Source organism: Geotrypetes seraphini, chromosome 7, assembly GCF_902459505.1.
Source record: "Geotrypetes seraphini chromosome 7, aGeoSer1.1, whole genome shotgun sequence".
Taxonomy (NCBI): Eukaryota; Metazoa; Chordata; class Amphibia; order Gymnophiona; family Dermophiidae; genus Geotrypetes; species Geotrypetes seraphini.
This window is the reverse complement of record NC_047090.1, coordinates 169777363-169798123: the sequence shown is the minus strand read 5'-3', so window position 1 is coordinate 169798123 and position 20761 is coordinate 169777363. Positions and strand designations below refer to the sequence as shown.

At 44.2% G+C, this 20761-nt stretch overlaps 1 protein-coding gene across 3 annotated transcripts in view; it reads left to right on the top strand.

The window, feature by feature from the left end:
* AK7 (adenylate kinase 7) overlaps positions 1-20761 on the top strand; it is a 206443-nt gene that overhangs the window by 68201 nt on the left and 117481 nt on the right. For 2 of the 3 annotated variants that reach the window (XM_033952479.1, XM_033952478.1), the window contains exons 5-7: positions 3552-3662; positions 4709-4792; positions 8997-9085. In XM_033952479.1, the coding sequence (XP_033808370.1) occupies positions 3552-3662; positions 4709-4792; positions 8997-9085 (284 nt within the window). The remainder of the gene's footprint in view (positions 1-3551; positions 3663-4708; positions 4793-8996; positions 9086-20761) is intronic. The other variant, XM_033952480.1, reaches the window with a different exon arrangement.

Below are 20761 nucleotides of genomic sequence, written 5' to 3'. Positions count from 1 at the left end.
ATCCTCGTCAGTTCCTTCTTGAAGGACGTGAAATCTGTTTTTCATGGAAAGTTGTGGCGTTGGTGTTGAACTGCCCTGTTTGAGAGAAAAAGAAGAAGAAGGTGAGAATGGGGGGGGGGTTTCTTTGCTTGCCAGTAGAAGAGGTTACCAGCTGCCAGGGACCGGCATCTCCAATCATTTCCTGTATTCCGATCGTTGAGTTTAGAGCTGTAGGTTTGGGAGTGCCAAGGATGGTCTTGTCGAGGCTTCGTTCTGCGATAAGAGACAATTCCTGGATGGCTTCGTCGATGAAGGCCTCATCCTCCCTGATGCACCTCAGGCGTTTCACCTCCTCCCTGAGGCTCCGCAGTTCCTGCATAACGTCCTCGTCCGCTTCTACCTGTTTCATCTCGTCTGTCTGCGTAGAGACCGAGGCATATCGTGGGAGGGGGGTGGCCTCGGTCAGCACTGAGAAATCTGTTCCCTGCTCAGTGGCACTCTCTGCCTTCTGTGTAGGGTCCTTGGCCATCCCCCGGGTCTCTCCAGATGCTGGAGTGTTGAGCTTGATAGTAGTCTTGGCGCTCCTTGTTCTCCCTGCCATTTTAACAAGGAAAAGAAAAGAGAAAACAAATGTGAGTCAAGGAAAGAGTGTGTTTGCCTGTGTGCTTGCTTGCGTGTGATAAAGGGGAGTATCTGTTTTTGTGTGGGAAGAGTGGAGTGTATCTGGCTCAATGTCGCAGGGCTCTGTTTAGAGGTCCTTCTTGAGGCCCTTCGCAAAGGCGCTCTCGCTAAGGCGAGCGCCTTTGCCGCGCGCCTTCGCCGGGCGCCGAACGGCTGGGCGCCGTTGGCTCCTCCCCTTTAAGGGGGAGTCCGGCGCTGACTCTGACGCGTTGGGGGGGGCGGAGCGAACTCTCGCCGCTTCCCCGAGCCCTGTCTCCTCTTTCCCTCCGGCTGCTTTACTGGTGCTCGGCACCAACGCTGCCCTTCTCCTGCCTGAAGTAGAAAGTCAGGTACGCTGCTTCCTTCTCCCTCTAAGGCATGGGAGGACATAAGAAAAGTGGAAAAACAGTGGTTTAAGCTGAAAGCAATAAAAATGGCTACGAAACTTTATGTGAAGAAAATAAATAAAAACAAGAGAAAAAGGAAACCGACATGGTTCTCCAAACTAGTGGCGGAGAAAATAAAGGCAAAAGAGTTGGTGTTCTTGAAATATAAAAACTCCCAAGAAGAGGAGTGCAGAAAGGACTACCGGGTAAAACTGAAAGATGCCAAGAGAGAGATATGTCTGGCGAAAGCACAGGCAGAAGAGCAAATGGCTAAAAATGTGAAAAAGGGAGACAAAAATTTTTTCATATATATCAGTGAAAGGGGGAAGATGAAAAATGGAATTACTAAACTAAAAGATGCTAAGAACTGATATGTGGAAAGTGGTGAGGAAAAAGCAAATGTGCTTAACAAATACTTCTGTTCTGTGTTCACAGAAGAAAATCCTGGAGAAGGACCGAGATTGTCTGGCAAAGTTACATGGGAAAATGGAGTAGATTCTGCGACATTCATGGTGGAAAGTGTTTATGAACCAACTTGAAAAACTGAAGGTGGATAATTCCTCCCATCAAATCAGTAAATGGGATCACCTTCAAATCCACAACAATTTGACCCCATCTTTCAAATCCAAAGGATTCTCAATGTCTACATGCTAGGGACAAGAGACTAGGTTCAAACAATAGGTTATGAGCAATTGGCGTATGCTGAGAAAGTTGAAAATCTTATTGGTTGCTCAAACCATCTCATCAGTGGTGTGCAGTCAGGACATTCATTGGATCCTCAGCCTTGCCATGACATTATCAGTTTATTATAAAGCTTGCAGCATTTTCTTTGTTCCCTTCCCTCCAGCAGTGAGTACAACATCTGTCCTGCTTGCCCTCTCTGCCCTTGTTTGAGTCTCGCTTCTTCCTTTTCCTCCCTTAGCTCCCCTGGTCCTACAAACCTGACTTTTTTGATGATAGTAACATAGTAGATGACGGCAGATAAAGACCCGAATGGTCCATCCAGTCTGCCCAACCTGATTCAATTTAAATTATTATTTTATTTTTTTTTTCTTCTTAGCTATTTCTGGGCGAGAATCCAAAGCTTTACCCGGTACTGTGCTTGGGTTCCAACTGCCGAAATCTCTGTTAAGACTTACTCCAGCCCATCTACACCCTCCCAGCCATTGAAGTCCTCCCCTGCCCATCCTCCTCCAAACGGCCATGCACAGACACAGACCGTACAAGTCTGCCCAGTAACTGGCCTAGTTCAATCTTTAATATTATTTTCTGATTCTAAATCTTCTGTGTTCATCCCACGCTTCTTTGAACTCAGTCACAGTTTTACTCTCCACCACCTCTCTCGGGAGCGCATTCCAGGCATCCACCACCCTCTCCGTAAAGTAGAATTTCCTAACATTGCCCCTGAATCTACCACCCCTCAACCTCAAATTATGTCCTCTGGTTTTACCATTTTCCTTTCTCTGGAAAAGATTTTGTTCTACGTTAATACCCTTTAAGTATTTGAACGTCTGAATCATATCTCCCCTGTCTCTCCTTTCCTCTAGGGTATACATATTCAGGGCTTCCAGTCTCTCCTCATACGTCTTCTGGCGCAAGCCTCCTATCATTTTCGTCGCCCTCCTCTGGACCGCCTCAAGTCTTCTTACGTCTTTCGCCAGATACAGTCTCCAAAACTGAACACAATACTCCAAGTGGGGCCTCACCAATGACCTGTACAGGGGCATCAACACCTTCTTCCTTCTACTGACTACGCCTCTCTTTATACAGCCCAGAATCCTTCTGGCAGCAGCCACTGCCTTGTCACACTGTTTTTTCGCCTTTAGATCTTCGGACACTATCACCCCAAGGTCCCTCTCCCCATCCGTGCATATCAGCTTCTCTCCTCCCAGCATATACGGTTCCTTCCTATTATTAATCCCCAAATGCATTACTCTGCATTTCTTTGCATTGAATTTTAGTTGCCAGGCATTAGACCATTCCTCTAACTTTTGCAGATCCTTTTTCATATTTTCCACTCCCTCTTCGGTGTCTACTCTGTTACAAATCTTGGTATCATCTGCAAAAAGGCACACTTTTCCTTCTAACCCTTCAGCAATGGTGATGATGGCAGCAATGATAACAGTGATAAGGCTCCATATCCTTCCCTCTGCTGCACCTCACCCCACATAAACAGATGGAGGAGAGGAGAAACCATATTTGGCAGGGAGGACAGAGAGAGGAGTGATGTTGGAAATAGGAAGGGGTAGGAAATGGAATAGAAATGCTGAGCTTGAAGGAGCATAGGGACATGGACACTGAGGGGTGGTACTAGATGTGGAGGAGGTAGGAGGACAGAGGGATAATGCTGGAAATGAAGGGGTTAAGGATACAGAGAGGAGATGCTAAACATGGTGCATAAGTAACATCCCTTTGAAAATGGCATCTGTTTCATTTGTTGATCAATTGCTTACTATTAAGCAAGGCAGTTCTAATCGCCATAAGTTTAGCAATAACATAGAGAAGCTTTCTTGTTTCTGTGCATAGGATGATCCTGAAATTGCATTTACTGAAGAGGATTATCGAAGGAGGAAAGCACATTCTAACTTCAAAGATCATGTTAATGCTGAAAAACTGATTATCAAGCTAGGAAAAACTGTAAGTATCAGAAAGTAGATTGCTTCTCTTGTGCACAGCAAACCAAGATCCAGTTTGGAAAACTGCAGCCACCTTCTCTCTGGACAGAAACAAGATTATAACAAAAAAAATTATTTGAAGTATTCCTTCTGGAATGAAATCTTATAGGGTGAAACCCCCTCCCCCGATTTCTTTTACCTTTTTCTGCAGTTCCTGTTCTGTAACTTTCTCTTGGAGCAAATTTAGGGCCATAACTAGGGATTGGTATGGGTTCAGCTGCTCAAGTTACAAATCCCCAGGACTGGAAAAATGGCAAGTGTTGGCTGGCAATAAATGATGAGAGAGCTGTTTTCTTATCAATTGGAGGAAGAGGAAGGGAGAGAGAGAAATGGGGATGAGGATCAGAGTGGGAATGGGAATGGGGAGGAGGGGCTATGATGAGGATACAAAAATGCCCCATTACAGCTTTGAGTTAATCACAGTAAATGTAACTGAGGGGGGGGGGGGAAGTTCAGAGAATGTTAATTTCATTTCTGTTTCTCTAAATTCATTATACCTTTGACTGGTATATGTGGTGGGCAGAGGTGGCTGCAGGTGGAGGCAAGTGGCAAGGGCGGCAAGGCAGCTCTCCAGGGAGCGCAGTGGCTGCAAGGCAGCTCTTTGGGGGAAGGGGTGCAGTGACATCAAGGGCAGCTCTTGTGGAGGGTGCAGTGACAGCAAGGCAGCTATTTTTGGAAGACAAAATGGCACAATTTAGAATGTGGGGTGGGGGAGAGAGCAATGCTGGATTGGGTGCAGGGGAGGAGAGGCAATTAAATTAATTGCATTGAACATTTAGGGGCTGTTTTACAAAGCCGTGCTAGCGGCTGCAGCACGGTAACGGCCCCGAAGCCAATAGAGATTTAAAGGGCTTCGGGGCTGTTGCCGTGCAGCTTTGTAATTCAGGCCATTAATGTGTTAATCGTGTTATTAATGCATTAAATGTACAGCCCTACTTATAAGTCACCAGTGATTTCTGTTTGAATAAAGATATTGATAAATGTCTTTGCTTATTTGTCCTTCCACAGAACAAAAAAAAGTTTGTAACTTATATTGTTGCTGCTGGACTTCAGTATGGAGCTGAAGAAGGAGTCTTGCATCCCTTTTTTAAGGTAAAATATTCCAATAAAATTTAACAACTTAAATATATTGGAAACAGTATTCTATCGACTTTTGATATTTTAATTCAGCTCATCAAAATCCGTAATAAATAGCACTTTTTTTTCTTTAAAGCAGATGATTTCTAAAATAAATTGTAGACCAGTGTTATACAAATATTTGGTAAGCTCTGAGGGAAAGGGAAAATGTGTTATAAACTAGAGAATGACATGGGGACAAATTTTTCCCTGTCCCCACGGGAACTCATTTTCCCATCCCGTCCTGGCAAGTTCTTTTCCTGTCCCTGCCCCATTCCTGCATGTTCTGTCCTCATCTGCATAAGCCTTGAACACCTTAAAATCATAAATGTTCTAGGCTAAGGCGGTTAAGGCAGAGCTTACAGGAATGAGTCAGGAACAGTGACAAAACTCACGGGGATGGGGAAAAATGTGTCCCCGTATCATTCTCTACTGTAAACTCTCCATTGTATTCCCCATCCTTCCTGCAGATCCACCTTGAACAGTTGCCTTCCCCTGCATCCCTGACACACTCTGTACAGACCCTTCTCAGACTAGGAGGAATGTGGTTACAATCAAAGCAGCTTATATATTATATACAGGTACTTATTTTGTACCTAGGGTAATGGAAGGTTAAGTGGCTTGCCCAGAGTCAAAAGGAGCTGCAATGGGAATTATACCTGGTTCCCCTGATTCTCAGGCAAATGTACTAACCTTTAGGATACTTCGGCTGACTCCATGCCATCACTATACATCTTGACAGAGAATATTTAGTAGAGTCGGCTGGCAATTGGCAGTTCTGGGGAGGATCCTTGAAAAAGCCAAATCTCCCAGATCATGCTGAAAAATCTTTAAAGATAAGTGAAACCTCTTTATAAAACCAAATTTATAAAGCTATTTATGCAATAAGCTTTTTTTTGAAGCTAATTAAGAAGCCGTTTATAAGGCTGTTTAAGAAGATAAGATATAAAAAAATTAGAATTTGATTAGACCAGCGGTCTTAAACTCAAACCCTTTGCAGGGCCACATTTTAGATTTGTAAGTACTTGGAGGGCCACAGAAAAAATAGTTAATGTCTTATTAAAGAAATAACAACTTTGCATGAGGTAAAACTTGTTATAGTTTATAAATCATTCCTTAATTGCTTCTGATAATTTCAGCTTTACACAGCTGAAAGCAGTACAACATGCAGAAAGTGAAGTTTAGATAGTTTTTCACTTTCTGCATGTTGCACTGCTTTCAGCTGTGTATAGCTGAAATTATCAGAAGCAATTAAGGAAATATTTATAAACTATAAAGAGTTTTACCTCAGGCATAATTGTGATTTAGATTCTAAATTATCAACTGCAAGAGACAAGATTTTGGTGTAGTTCTCTAGGCTTTTTTGGTAGAGGGGAGAATCGATATCCGACTTGTGCCTGGAAAACTTATGCCTTAAGGCCCTGATTCTGTATAGGACGCCCAGGAGAGGTGTCCTATACAGAATCGGTCCTACACTAAACCCCGATTCTGTAACCGGCGTCCATGGTACAGACGCCGGTTAGAGAATTGGGTTAAATTAGACGCGGCCGCTATACTTATGGCAGCAAGGGATCTCCCTGCTGCAATATGTATAGCGGCCACGGTCGCGGCCGCCTGTCCCATCACCGACAGGAGGATGCCCAATCCTCCTGCTGGAACCCCCCTGGAGCCCCCTTCCCCCCAAACTGGTAATCGCCGGCAGGAGGATGCCCAATCCTCCTGCCGGAAAGCCCAATGACCCCCCCCCCCCAAATTAACCTCCCTCCCCCAACTAACCTGGGCCAATCAGGTCTTAGGATTAGTGGGGATGGGCGGACCCGCTATGCCTAAGACCTGATTGGTCCAGGCTTCTAGAACCTGGGCCAATCAGGCCTTAGATTTAGCGGGGATGGGCCGGGAAGAGACGGGCCCATCTCATTTCCACGAGGCGGGCCCATCGGCTGGACAGCAGCAAGACCCGTCCAGCCGACCAACATGTAAAGGTTAGTTGGGGGAGGGAGGTTAGGTTTTTTTTTGGGAGAGGGGTCGTTGGGCTTTCCGGCAGGAGGATTGGGCATCCTCCTGCCGGCGATTACCAGTTTGGGGGGGAGGGGGGTTCCAGGGGGGTTCCAGCAGGAGGATTGGGCATCCTCCTGTCGGCGATGGGACAGGCGGCCGCGACTGTGGCCGCTATACTTATTGCAGCAGGGAGATCCCTTGCTGCCATAAGTATAGCGGCCGCGTCTACTTACAATGTAGACCAGCATTTTGCTGGCCTACATTTTAAGCGTCTCTTCCTCTACTAGGGAGACGCGTAGGGCCGCCTAGGTTCGCCTAAGGCCCTTAGGCGAGCTGAGGCGTCTTCAATATAGGCGGCCTGCCTGGGGAGCATTTTTTTAAAAAACGTGCATCCCGATTGGCTGATTAGACAGCTGTAGGACGCCTACAGCTGCCTAAAATCGGGACGCACTTTGGAGAATCAGGGTCTAAGTGTCCAGTGGTCGTGTCCGCAACCGCCTTCAGCTCTCACCTCCTCCAGCACCGGACACAACTGCCATCTTACATCAAGCAGTCACCGCCAGGAGAGGTGCCGAATTTTGTGAGAGTTCATGAGATTACGTACATGTGCACAAGCTGCACTGCCTCCAATGGTTACCTTACGTTCTTGAACGTTGCCTGCCTCACTGCTGTAACCTCACGTAAACACTTTCCTGCGTCTGTACGCGATTGTCCTATCCACTCAACCTCACAATTGTGTACAGATGCAGGAAAGCGCTTGAGTGAGGTTACAGCAGTGAGGTGGGCAATGTTCCAGAACAATGGTAACATACCGAGGGCCTCAAAATAGTACCTGGCAGGCCACATGTAGTCCGTGGGCCGCTTGTTTGAGACCACTGGATTAAACCAATGACAATATGACACATAAAGCTCTAATGCTATGAGCCTATGTGAGCAGTGAGTGCTGTCGCTGGGGTTTGTGAGTAGTGCATACCTTGGGTGGTTTCAAAATATTCACTGTGATAACTATACACAAACACACATCCTTCCTCACCAGAGCCACTCCCTAATGACATTCCCACCCATCACACCACCACTGGGTACTTGACATAAACAAGCCCCTACAGTGCAGGTGATCGAGGCAGACAGCGTGCCAGACTTTAAGAATAAATGGGATACCCATGTGGGATCCCTACGAGGGTCAAGATAAGGAAATTGGGTCATTAGGGCATAGACAGGGGGTGGGTAAGCAGAGTGGGCAGACTTGATGGGCAGAAGCCCTTTTCTGCCGTCATCTTCTATGTTTCTATGTTTACTCTCACATTTCAGACATCTTCCCATAGTAGAGACACATCACACAATCCTATTTTATAAAGTACCTCTCTACATACTCCACATGAACTCCCCTGCCCAACACACTAAACCTCTGGCCTTACACGTACTCTTTTCTCCAATATTCACTTACGTACCCTATACGCCCAATACCCTTTAATATCCACACATACCACTCCCTCCACTCCCCTCCTGATCCCTACCTGAAGTTTTGAAGGGGTCTTTCCCCTACTTCTCAGACTCCACTACCCTGGAAGATAGAATGCTACAGAGGCCCATCTTAATTTTTACTCTTGGGGCTCATTCAGTCCTGGTTATGCCACTGTGTGCGTTAAAAAGCCATTATAAACAGGCAAAACAATTTTCTGAATACTGGTACTACACAAAATGGCTAACGGCCCTGTGCCGTATCACATATAGCAAACCTTTGACCCTCACCAAGATCTTCAGAAGATGCAACGGTATTGACTTTGTGATATGATTTTGGATTTTTTGAAACTATATGTGCAACTTATTCACTCATCAATAAATGCAATCTCTTCTCTCTCTTGATTTTAATCATTTGGTATGCATTAATGCACATATTTTATAAATCACAATTCTGCTTATGCTCCATCCAAATTTTATCTCTGAGCTTGCCTACTCTATAAATACATGCCTACTTACACCATATATATTTCATATGTGACCTAATTTTATAAATGACCTTTAATGTGCATAAATCAATGATTAGCATGCAAAAATGTTTTATAAAACTACCAAGTACATTATAGCTGGCAGCCTTATGCCTCCAAAACACCTTCTCTTTACCAGAGAAGGAATGAGAATCAGAGAGTTGCTATTTGGATTAACTTAGTTATTTTTATTTCAGGCAGCATGGCTTGGTGAAATTCCTGCATTACCACTTTATGGAGAAGGATTCAATATCGTTCCATTAATTCATGTTACTGATTTAGCAGGGTAACTTAATTTTCAATGTATTTTCTAACTCTTAATAATAATAATAATAATTTTATTCTTATATACCGCCAAAGCCATATAAGTTTGAGGCGGTTTACAGCAAGAGGCGCTGGACAATCAGCGAAGAGGTTACAATCAAAGTCAGCAATACAATCTTACATAATAAAGAATATGAAAGCTAAAAGGTTCATAGGGTTACAGGATTGAATAAGAAGTGGTGAGTAGATTCTTAGTTAACAAATCGATTGAACAGACTTAATCATCTTGACAAAATACAAATAATCAATGTTGTATCGATAATCAGTATTCTGTTTCAAAGACATAGGATTCTGTACTGAAGCTGTTGCGAACTTTGCAGAAGAGAGTCACTCATATCTTTCAACTCCCCTTCACCAGCGGAGAATACACTTCTCCCTCCCTATTTGCGATGGATGCGTTTCGGCTATAGCCGCGAATATGGAAAAACCACGAATAACCATTGTATATGCTATTCGCGGATTTTGTAAAAGACAGCAGTTTTGTTAATAAAACTGCGAATAACATATAGAAATGTTATTCGCAGATTTTGGAAAAGACTACTGTACTACAAAATATTACAGTATTAATATTCACAATGTTGGGGGAATAACGATACAGTACTGTATTGAATACTGTAACAATATTTATTGAACAATACAGTACAAGTAATAATCTCAGGGTAAACAAAAAGTTCAATACAGTACTGCATTTCACTCTATGGATGCTGGGAAGTAGCGTTTTTCACTGTGCATAATGTGAACCAGTGATTTTCAGGGTGAAAGTTTTGAAACTTCGATTTTGTAGGAGAAAGCATGGATGCAGAGTGAATATTGGTAAATGTTAAACTTTTTTTTACAGTACAGCAAAAGTAAAGGAGCTTTAATCATGATGTAATTTTATGGGGCGGAGTCAGCAGACGAAAAATAGCGAATATGTGAAACCGCAAGTGCAGAAACTGCGAATACGGAGGGAGAAGTGTAGTTCCCTTTTCAGTTTTTCCTTTTGCAAGTGAACTGAGAAGGTGTGTTCTGATCAGATCTGCTTTCTTTTTATTATTTTCGGGTCTTTTTGTCCAATGGTTCTTTTATCATGCTTGGCTTTGGTGCCCTTCTTGGGTTTACTCCGCCGGGGAAAGGACACAGAGCCGTGAGGGCAAACTGCTTCTCACAGGTCGATCTCTTTGAACACCTATGGAGCCAACCTGCTTTGGTATCCAGTCAAGGCGCAGACTCAGTATATGGGGTCCCTTTGTAATAACCCTTTGGGTATCAGGGAGTTGGCTGCAAATTATCTCCCTCCAGTGCATCACGTGGATTTTCGATGTTAAGAGCTCTTGGTCAGAGTCCTTCTGACTAGCAGAAGATTTCCAAGTGGTGGATTCATTTCTAGCAGTCTCTGAGGCAGAAATCCTTTCCCTGCAGGCAGGCTGCTGCAAGCTGACAGACAGGCACTTTTTCGATGTTCTTCAACGGGCCATTTTTGGCATGATTTTATTGATCTTTTTTCAAAAACTTCCTTCTGCCTTCTGCCTCAAAATCCTTTATTTTGCCCAGGGATCATCTGCAAAGGATTCCTCAGGCCAATTTGCCCCTGTTTCATGTCTCTTTTGCACAGCTTTGCTAGTAGCCAAGTGGTCATGTTTCACCTCCTTAGAGTTGTCCAGTGTGACAGAACCCCAAAAAGCCTGGTCAACATGGAAGAGTTCCTGTTTGGAACCCACACAGGAGGGTGCAAAACTCGAGCGCATGGAGGCGGTGGAGGCCCAACTACCCCAGTTGGGGGTCCTACAAGGGTCCTTAGGGTCACGTGTCAAGGGTTTTAGACTTTGTCAGTCTCTTTTGTAAGCCTATTTGGTGGGCCCGGGGAATGATGGCCTGCTTGCAAACTCACTAGCTCCGGTACAGGGAGAGTTCTATCCAAAGAAAACTTCCCCACCTTGGAACAAGCCAGCTCCAAGTGTCAGTGACCACTTGGAGCAGGACTGGGAGGACTGGAAGTCCTTTTCCATGCTTTTATTATTTCAAAGATCTGCTGTGTTCTTGGATGAGTTAGGGTCCCTGTCTGGGGCCGGAGGATCAGGAGGCTGAGGCTGTGGCTGCTATTGATCAGGGTGATGATTCCTCAGTGCACCATCTATTGGGGAGGGTGGAGAACTCTGCTATTGAGCAAATTACCTGGTCAGATCACACCCCTGTATGGTTGAAGGTTGGGGAGCTGGGGGGGGGTCAATGTTGGTGGATGAATGATAGTTCATTAGGGGATCTAGATGTTCAGAGATGTTTTTAAGGGAGGGTATTGTGGGCTATCTTTCTTTGAACATAGTGGAGAGGCCTCAATGGAGATGGTTTGGGAGGAGCTAGAGGCTACTATTAGGGGCCAACTGATTTTTGTTGCGACATATAGAAACCGTAAGCGGTGTGAAGAGCTAGTGGACGAAATTAATCATTGGGAATCTAAGCATACACGTATGTCCAGACAGTGGGAGTTGTTGATGCGGCTGGGGGAAGTGCGTTGATGCTTACAGGAGCGTGAACTGGAGAGAATATGCTACAATCTGAAGGTCTTGAAGCAGATTTTTTTTTTAAATTCAGTAACAAAGCCAGTAGATTAGTGGCCAATAGATTAAAGGTGAAGAGGACACAGAATAATAATTTGAGCATTTGAGCAGGGTTGGGGGGAGCTGGTTACACAGGAAGGTGACATCCGAGCAGAATTTGTTGAATATTATAGAGCATTGTATACACTTGAGAGTTTGGTTGTGGAGGGAGAGATTGATGCTTACTTTATATGGTTCAACTTGGAAAGATAGCAGAGAGTGAAGTGGATCAGTAAGATAGGTCTATCATGGTCACTGAGGCACAGCAGTCTTTGTTGACCATGAAATCTGGTAAATCACCTGGCCTGAATGATTCAATTTTATAAATATTTTAAGGATTTGTTCCTTCCACCTGTGATTCTGAGCTTTACTTTATGAAGCTATCTGGCATTGCAATCCTCCTGAAGGGGAGGGCAAGGACTTAACTTACTGTGGGTCCTAATGGCCAATATCTCTGTTGGGAGTAGATACAAAACTTTTGCTCTCATTTTGGTTGCTAGACTTATGTGCTGGATTTACCAGTTGGTGCATGTGGATCAGTAGGGTTTGTCTTGGGAGACAAGTAGGGGACATTATTCGGAAGGTCCTTAATCTAATGGAATGGGTTAAGTGAACAGGGGACGGGGACATTATGTTTCTCGCTGGATGTGAACAAAGCCTTTGATAGGGTCTCCTGGCCTTTTTTTAAAAAAAAATTCATGAGAAAATCGAACTGGAGCCAAGACTGCGGATGAATCTTAGCATTATACACTAACCCAATGGCCTGCATTAAAGATTTTTTGTTTTTTTTTCCAATTCTTTATTCATTTTTAAAAACATACAATAAATGTAACAGCATATATAACATTTTATACTCAGATACAACACTTAATATTCTGTTAAAATCCATATCAGAATTTATCCCCCTCCCCTCTAATCAATAACATTCTTTAAATTCAAGAAAACCTATCATAAACCCCATTCTTATGTACCTTACTTTAATATTCAAACCAAAATACCCTTCCCCACTCCCCCCACCTTGGACATACATATTTAAGGGAAAAAATAATATTCAATCATTACAATATTTTGCATTAAAGTTAATGGGGGATATTCTGCTTTAGCCAGGGGATGAGTCAGGAGTGCCCCTTGTCTGCAATCTTTATTTGCACTGGTAATAGAACCCTTAGCTGAAAGGGTCAGGGCACAGCCCAGAATTGCAGGAGTGGATATGAATGGTATAGAGCAGGGGGTCTCCAAACTTTTTACCACGAGGGCCACATTGGGTACCTAATAACTCTAGATATGAGTTTTATTAAATCATGAGAACTCCGTACAAGCAAATATGTGAATACGCACTTTTAATTTAAATTTATGCTATTACAAATTGAGTATTACACTGCACCACTGCAAGTATTCTTATGAACAATTAACCGTAACGATTAATAACAACCTTCCAGATTCAATTTAAAGATTGGTCACACTGCCAGAGCTACCTTCAACACCGCGAATTGACACTGTCGATCGAGGCCGAACAAGTACGAAAAAATACCGCGAAGTATACAATTACGATCCAGTATTAAAGTTGTGAATAATATTAATATTAACATAATATGGAATATTAATATATTTTGAACACAATTTTGATTAATGCATTTGAAATCTATCAACACCCTGTTTTGGGTTGTTTTTTTTTGCGGATTCTCATTGGAAAATTAGTCCAATTGGTGCATTTCCGCACAATTCTTCCAGGGGCCATACTTTGGAGACCCCTGGTATAGAGCATAAACTGCAGTATTCTCCCCAGGGCCTTTCAGCCGGGCGCTCCGCCCAGCTAATTTAGATGAGCGCCCGGCTGTAATCTCGATGGCAATCCTGCTGCTGCCTTCTGCTCAAAATTTAAAAAAAAAAAACCTTCTCACCGGATTGGAGATTTACCGGGTTGACTCGACACAGCTTGAATCGCAGGAGCCTGACTTTTTTTTTTTTTTTTTTAGTTTTTAACGCCAGCAAGCGACTTGAACCCATGCTCCGGGGCTCTAACATGTGAATGCCGCTTCTCTCCGAAACCGGAAGTCACGTCCCGAGGGGGGAAGAGAAGGGAAGTCGGCATGCACACGCCCCGGAGCATGGGTCAGCTTACAACTTGCTCTTGATTGCTTCGGGCTTTCCTCACTGCCGGGTCCTGCCAGTGTTCCCTCTAAGGTGAGCGCATGAGCGATCGCTCATTATTTTCAGTGGCGTCGCTCATGCTTCTTCTGGTGTCGCTCACTCGAGCGGAGGTGAGAGGAAGCGGCGGCGATGGCGGTCTGCCCTGCTCGCCTAAGATGCAGCAGTGGCGACTCCTTTCATGATCCCCGCAATCAGTGGCGTATTAAGTGGGGGGGCGGTCTGCCCCTTGGTCTCATTGGTGTAACGCCGGCCCTGCAGCTCCGGACTTCCCCACACCTGCCCCCCCTTCGGATCGCTATTATTTTAAATGTTATAGCGGCGGCGCTGTATCCATCAGTGGAGACGTCTAACCTCGGCCTGCCCCTGAACTCTTACTGCAACAGTGACTTCCTGTTCCTGCCTAGACGGGCGGCTGCTGCAGTAAGAGTTCCGGGGCAGGCCGAGGTTAGACGTCTCCACTGATGGATACAGCTCCGCGGCTATAACATTTAAAATAATAGCGATCCGGGGGGGGGGGGAAGGTGTGGGGAAGTCCGGAGCTGCAGGGCCGACGTTAGAGGGAGTAAGAGTTGATGGTGCCGCAGGGTCCCGCGGGGGGGGGGGGGAGGAAGGAAGAAGAGGAACCGAAGCATGGCAATTATGGGGAAGTCCAGAGCTTCAGGGAAGAGTGTTGCGGTACCCAGCTGGAGGGAGAAGGAAGATGAGGGAGGGAATGAAAGGAGATGCCAGGGCTTGGAGAGTAGGAGGAAGGTATGCCAGACTAAGGGTAAAGGAAGGGGGAGATGTGAGAGCATGGAGGGGGAGCGAAAGATGGAAGAAAAGGAAAGGAGAGAGATGCCAGAGAATCAGGGAAGGGGAGATACCAGACTATGGGGTGCAAAGGAAAGAAAGGAGAAGAGAGAGATGCCAGAGCATAGGGGATGCGGTGGTGACAGAGAGAAAAAAATGGAGAGGTGGCAGAGCTGACTGGCTTTGGGGGTGGGCAAAATCTGGAAGGCAGTGGGGGGACATAAGAAGGAGGCACTGGGGGCACAAAGGACATGGGAAGGAGGCACTGGGGGCACTATGGACACGGGAAGGAGGCACTGTGGGCACTAAGGACATGGGAAGGAAGGAGGGAGGGAATAGAAAGGGACAATTGTTGGGCCTGAGTGCAGAAAGAAAGAAAGGATACACAGTCAATTAATAGATGTACCCTTTTGATGAAAAAAATAAATGGTCACGTTACCACTGACTTACTTTCTCTTCAGCAGAGTCAGCATCCGCGCTAAGGTGCAGGAAGGTCCCCCGATGACTCGTCTGCTGGCTCTGCTCTGGAAGAAGTAAGTTACGTCGGAGGGGGTGGACCCGGCAGACGCAGTCATTGCGGGACTTTGCCGCAACTCCCTGCGTCTGCCGGGTCCACCCCCTCCAACGTAACTTACTTCTTCCAGAGCAGAGCCAGCAGACGAGTCATCGCGGGCCCTTCCAGCATGCGGCTGCTGAGTCCGCTCTAGAGCAAGTACATCAGAGTGGGGTGGATTGGCAGCAGGCAGCAACAATCATCGCGGGACCTTGCTGCATGAAGGGAGAGAAAGGAGCAGGACTGCTGGAATGGAAGAGTGGTGGAGGGAAAGAAAGGGGGCAGGGTGGTATGGAAGGGTGGTGCTGATGGAATTGATCTACAGAGAAAGGGGAGAGACATAAGGGGGAAGGATATTGGAGGGAAAGAAAGGGGGAAGATGCTGATTGAAGAGGGGTGGATGGAGGGAGAAAGGGCAGACATTGGATGGTAGTGGGGAGCCTATGCTAGATGGAAGTGCAGATGGGAGAGATAAGGGAGCAAATGCCAGAAGGAAATGGGAGGAGAGAAAGAGGGGAGCAGATGCTGGATGATAAGTGGACAGAGAGAGGAGAAGGTACTAGATGGAAGGGTTGGAGAAAGAGGGTACATGATGGAAGGAGGGGATAAAAAAAAGGAGGACACATGATGGGGAGAAAAGGATTGAGTTAGGGAAACACTGGAGGGGTGAGGGAAAGAGGTGGCAAGCTTTAGGTAGACAGTAAAAAAGGACATTGATGAGAGGGTAGTAAGAACATAATCTAGACAGATGCAGAAAATAAATTGAAAAGGGAATGAGGGAAAAAAGGGAAAGGGATTGCAGAGGAGAGGTGTGGGAGAGGGAAGGCGAGGAGAGAGATGCCAGACCAATGGGGGTGAAAGGAGAGATGGAAGGGGGAGGCATACAGTTTCTGGAAGGGGCATAGAAGGAGAGAAGATGCCATATAGGGGAAGAGAGACGGCAGACAGTGGATGGAAGGAAGAGAGTTACAAGAAGATGAGGAAAGCAGAAACCACAGAAGACAAAGGTAGAAAAAAATTTCTATTTATTTATTGCTTTAGGAGACATGTGTCACTGTTTCTGTGAAGCATTGTATGCAGAGTCCAGCTTCTTGCTGGTTCAATTTAACCTTTGCCTATGTATTTTTATTTTATCCCCCCTTTTACAAAACTGTGAAGCGTTTTTTAGCACCAGCCGTGGTGGTAGCAGCTCTGATGCTCAAAATTTTATGAGCATCAGAGCTGTTACCTCCGTAGCTAAAATCCACACTACAGTTTTGTAAAAGAGGGAGGGGTTAGTTTGTGATTACATATTCCATACTAGGCGAAGGTGTGTTCTGTGTGTTCGAAAGACATAGTTTTCTGTTAGGATTGACGGTGTAGGATTGATCTGTGCTGGTCCTGGCTTGTTTAGTTATTACAATGGGTGTATTGATGTACTGTTCACTGCAATATAGTAAGATGCTGCCTTTTCCTAGGTACTCATGTGTGACGTGTGGCTTGGTTACTAAAAATCAATGTTTTTCGTAACAGATGGGGGGGGGGGTGCCAAAAAATTATGGGCCCCGGGTGTTTACATATGCTAGGTACACCACTGCATTATGTAAGATACCAGAAAGCTGGCGAAGCAAAAACTTTAAGTAAATTGTTATTCTTCTAAGTTTTGAGTATTAACCCTCCCCACAATCTCATGGGCACTTGTTTCAAGTTTCAAGTTTATTGAGATTTTGATTTAAACGCAATAATCAAATATTTTCAATGTGTATAACAAAAATAAATTTTGGGAAATAAATAAAACCATTTGAACAATAAACATACAAACATATCCATAGATGATTAAAAATACATAAGGAGTACAAGGATAAACTACATTTATTTAATAATGCGTCCTCCGTGCCTGCTCATAAATTTGTGGAATATGTAACTTGTCGCTCATGCATATTTTTTTTTTGCACACACCTCATCAATCCTTAGAGGGAACATTGGAACTCCTGCCTACTTTCTGTTTCCGTGAAGGCAGGACCTGGCAATGAGGAAGGCCCGAAGCAAGCGAGAGCAGCGAGTTGTAAGCTTCCCTCCGTTGCTGACTTATGGAAGTTAGGTCAGCGATAGAAGGAAGCTTACAACTTGCCTTAGTCCAGCCCTGCACAACATGCGGCCCAAAACGGATCTCACTGCCGATATGGCTCTCACTCCGCTCTCCTTTGAAGATCAGCTCAGGAGGCAAGATTTAGCCCGAGATCAGATGAACATTAAAGGGGCATCTGAGCAGATTGAGGAAACATGTTCCTGTTTTTCCATGCCTAAAAATACTACCTTGTCTAAATGTAATCCTCTGATCAGATCCTTAAGAGTGATGCAACTATGTATGCTGGACAGTCCTCCTCCAGTAAACAGAGCTTTAAAAGCCTGCAGCCATACAGAACCAGATGGTCAAAGGGCTCCAAAGTGTAGTATTGCCAAGGGATCTGTCTCACAAGTTTGTGCTGCTGGCAGATGTAAACACAGCACGAAGAAATAGAGACTTGTGGCATTCTGTGTGGAAAGCTGATGCATAATGAATTTACTATTACCCATGTAATAGTGCCAAAGCAGTCTGCTGGACCAGACTACAGTACAGTGATATGGAGAATGTGGGAAGAATTATTCAGTGTTCAAGATCAATAATGATCTCACAGAAGAAAGACGGAGAGAAAGAGAGAAGCCTGGACCAAAGTGGAAAGACAGGCAGATACTGAGAGGGGGAGAGAATGGAAGGATATAGAGATGTCAGACCATGGGGTGGAGTGGGAAGGAAGGAAGGAAGGAAAGGAGAAGAGAGAGATGCCAGAGCATAGGGAAGGGTGGAGACAAAAAATGGAGAGGGGTTGAAGCTGAAAATCATGTACAAAGGAAGATAAGGGCATCAGGATATAGAGTTTATTGAAGGGACATAGAAAGAGGGAAGATACCATAGGGAACAGAGAGAGGGCAGACACTGGATGGAAAAGGCAGAAAGGGTGGACAGGGAATGCAAGGGGGCAGAGATAGGGTGGACAGTAATGGGAAGGGGTAGAGAGAGAGAAGGCAGAGGCAGGGTGGAAGAGGCAGAAGAGAGAGGACAAGATGTTGCATGGGAGAGGAGTCGAGGACAAATGCTAAATAGAAAGAAGAGAGTGAAGAGAAGATGACTAAAGCAGAAACGGACAGAAAGGTAGAAAAAAAAATATTTTTGTTGCTTTAACGTAGAATCAAGTAGTATTGTAACTGTATTGATTAAAATTTATCAATAGAAATGGAAATAAGGCAATTTTTTGGGGGAATAAACCCTTTCCTCAGGTCAGGACAGGATACCATAACAGCTGTATACTGTACTGTCTTGAAGAAAGATTTGGTCTCTGAAAGCTAATTGAAAAATGGATTAGTCCAATAAAATGGTATTTTCATATTTCTCATTATTTTATTTTCTATTGTTAATTTGTAAAGTGGTGACTGTTATGTAGAAGTTTTTTTCAAATTTACATCTACTGTCTTTATATTTTGCACAGTATTAGGGGACATGTGTCACTGTTTCTATGGTGTGTGCATTGTATGCAGAGTCTGGTTTTTTTGTTCAGTTTTAACTTTTGTCTACATATTTCTATTTTTAGTTTGTGATATTCCGTATTGGGCGAGGGTGTATCTGTGTTCTGTTGTGTATGAAAAGGACATGGTTTTCTGTTAGCAATCGACTACGGGATCAATTGACTGTGTAGGATCTGGTTTGATTTAGTCTTACAACGCGTGTGTTGGTGCTATCGTGCTCACTGCAGTGTTTAGAGGATGCTGCCTTTCCTAGATGTCACCCTTATTGTGTGACTCATGGATTAATTACTAAAGAAATATCTTTTTAGATAGAGGAGGGTTTGTTAAAAAAAAATGATTAGCACTGGCTGTCATAGTATACTAGGTTACAAACCACTGGATTTAATGACCCTATTCTCTAACTTTACTGTTGACATAGTGTTGTCCCCCCAACACACAGACACACCCATTATAAAGAATTAAATTAAAGTTGTATTATCATCAAGCAGCTTTCAAATGACATTTATAAGCAAATAGAAATTAAAATATTTTTGTATACATTGCTAAATTATACCTGCAGCTTTACCTATACTGTTTTTGCCCTAGCTCTTACTTTGCAGTATAGCAAAATAAAAAAAGAAGGCAGATAAGAGATCAATCACACAGGTGCCCTTCAAGGCTCAGTAACACCTCTGCATAAATTTATGTGGAAGAGGTCTGGGAAGTGGGGATAGCATCTATTTAATATCCTCAGTGAGACCTCAGGAAGGAACCTAGTGATCAAAAACATTATTAGAGGTGTTGTACAGCCATTCTTGTATGACTGGATGAGCTATATTTATCTTTTTTTTTTAGTTGTTTAAATTCATGCAGAAAGTAAATGGTTAGATTGAACCTAATGACTTCATTAGACGCATTTCCCTTTTTTAAACCTCTATACTATTTGAAAGAGGGTGAATATCTAATTATTCACTTCTAGAATTGGATACTTCTTAAATTTAGTAAAGTGTCAAACCTTAAAAAAAGGAAGTCATAATCGAGCATTGGAAAAATAATAATAATAACTAATAAAAGATAGTATACATTAATTTTTCCCCACTGACCAAATTTCCCCACCCCGCCCACCCGGCTACTTTTTCATGCCACCCTCGGCTGGAAAAAAAATTTCTGGGGGAGAACACTGAACTGTGTATGTGATTATTTTGTTTACATTGACTAATCTGGGTTCCTCATTGGATGCGGTGGGGCAGGAGTTAGAAGCATATGGGAGAGGTGTCAGGCAGTTTGGGTAAACATGTCTGAGATTCTGAATGTAAACTTATCTTCAGGTCAGTTGATAAGTTATGGACAGATTTCCATTTCGTTGGGTTTGGAGGGTCCTTATGTATTTAGGAGTTCACTTTAGGGGGAGCAGGCTCAAGTAAGGTCCAGTAATTCAGTATGTGAAGCAGGTCTTGTTTTATTTTTCAGGTCCTTCCAATTTGGATAGGTTCTCTGACACTTGGTTCCCTGTAGACTTTAGTTTCTTGCTTTATTTGGGGAGATAGATGCCCTCGGGTGAGTGGAATTGTGATGTGTCTGGAGGAAACCGGAAGGGAGGTTGGCATTTCCTAATCTGAAAAAATACTATCGGGTGGCTCAGCTTCGGGTTGTGCTGGAGTGGCAGACCCAGATTCCTAAATCACGGGTGTTTTTGGATTCCCTTAATACATCTGCCTTTTTATCTGCTGCCAGGGGTATAACTGCAGCTTCAGTGAAGGAAACCCCATGAATCTTTCACAGAAGGCTTGGGAGGCAGATTTAGGGAACTCATTAGGGAGGGCAGCCTGGGAAGTTATTTGGCAACGAGTACGAACTTTGGGGATGGCTGCTGCTATAGTGGAAAATGGGACAAACTGTTGTTCAAATGATATTACACCCCTGTGAGATTGCAGCGTATGCAGAGAGGAGCGAGTGTGGCTTGTTTGGGTGGGTGGAGAGCGGGAGACCTATCTTCATTTGTGGTGGAAATGCATTGTGATTTAGGGGGTTTGGAAGTGTATATTTA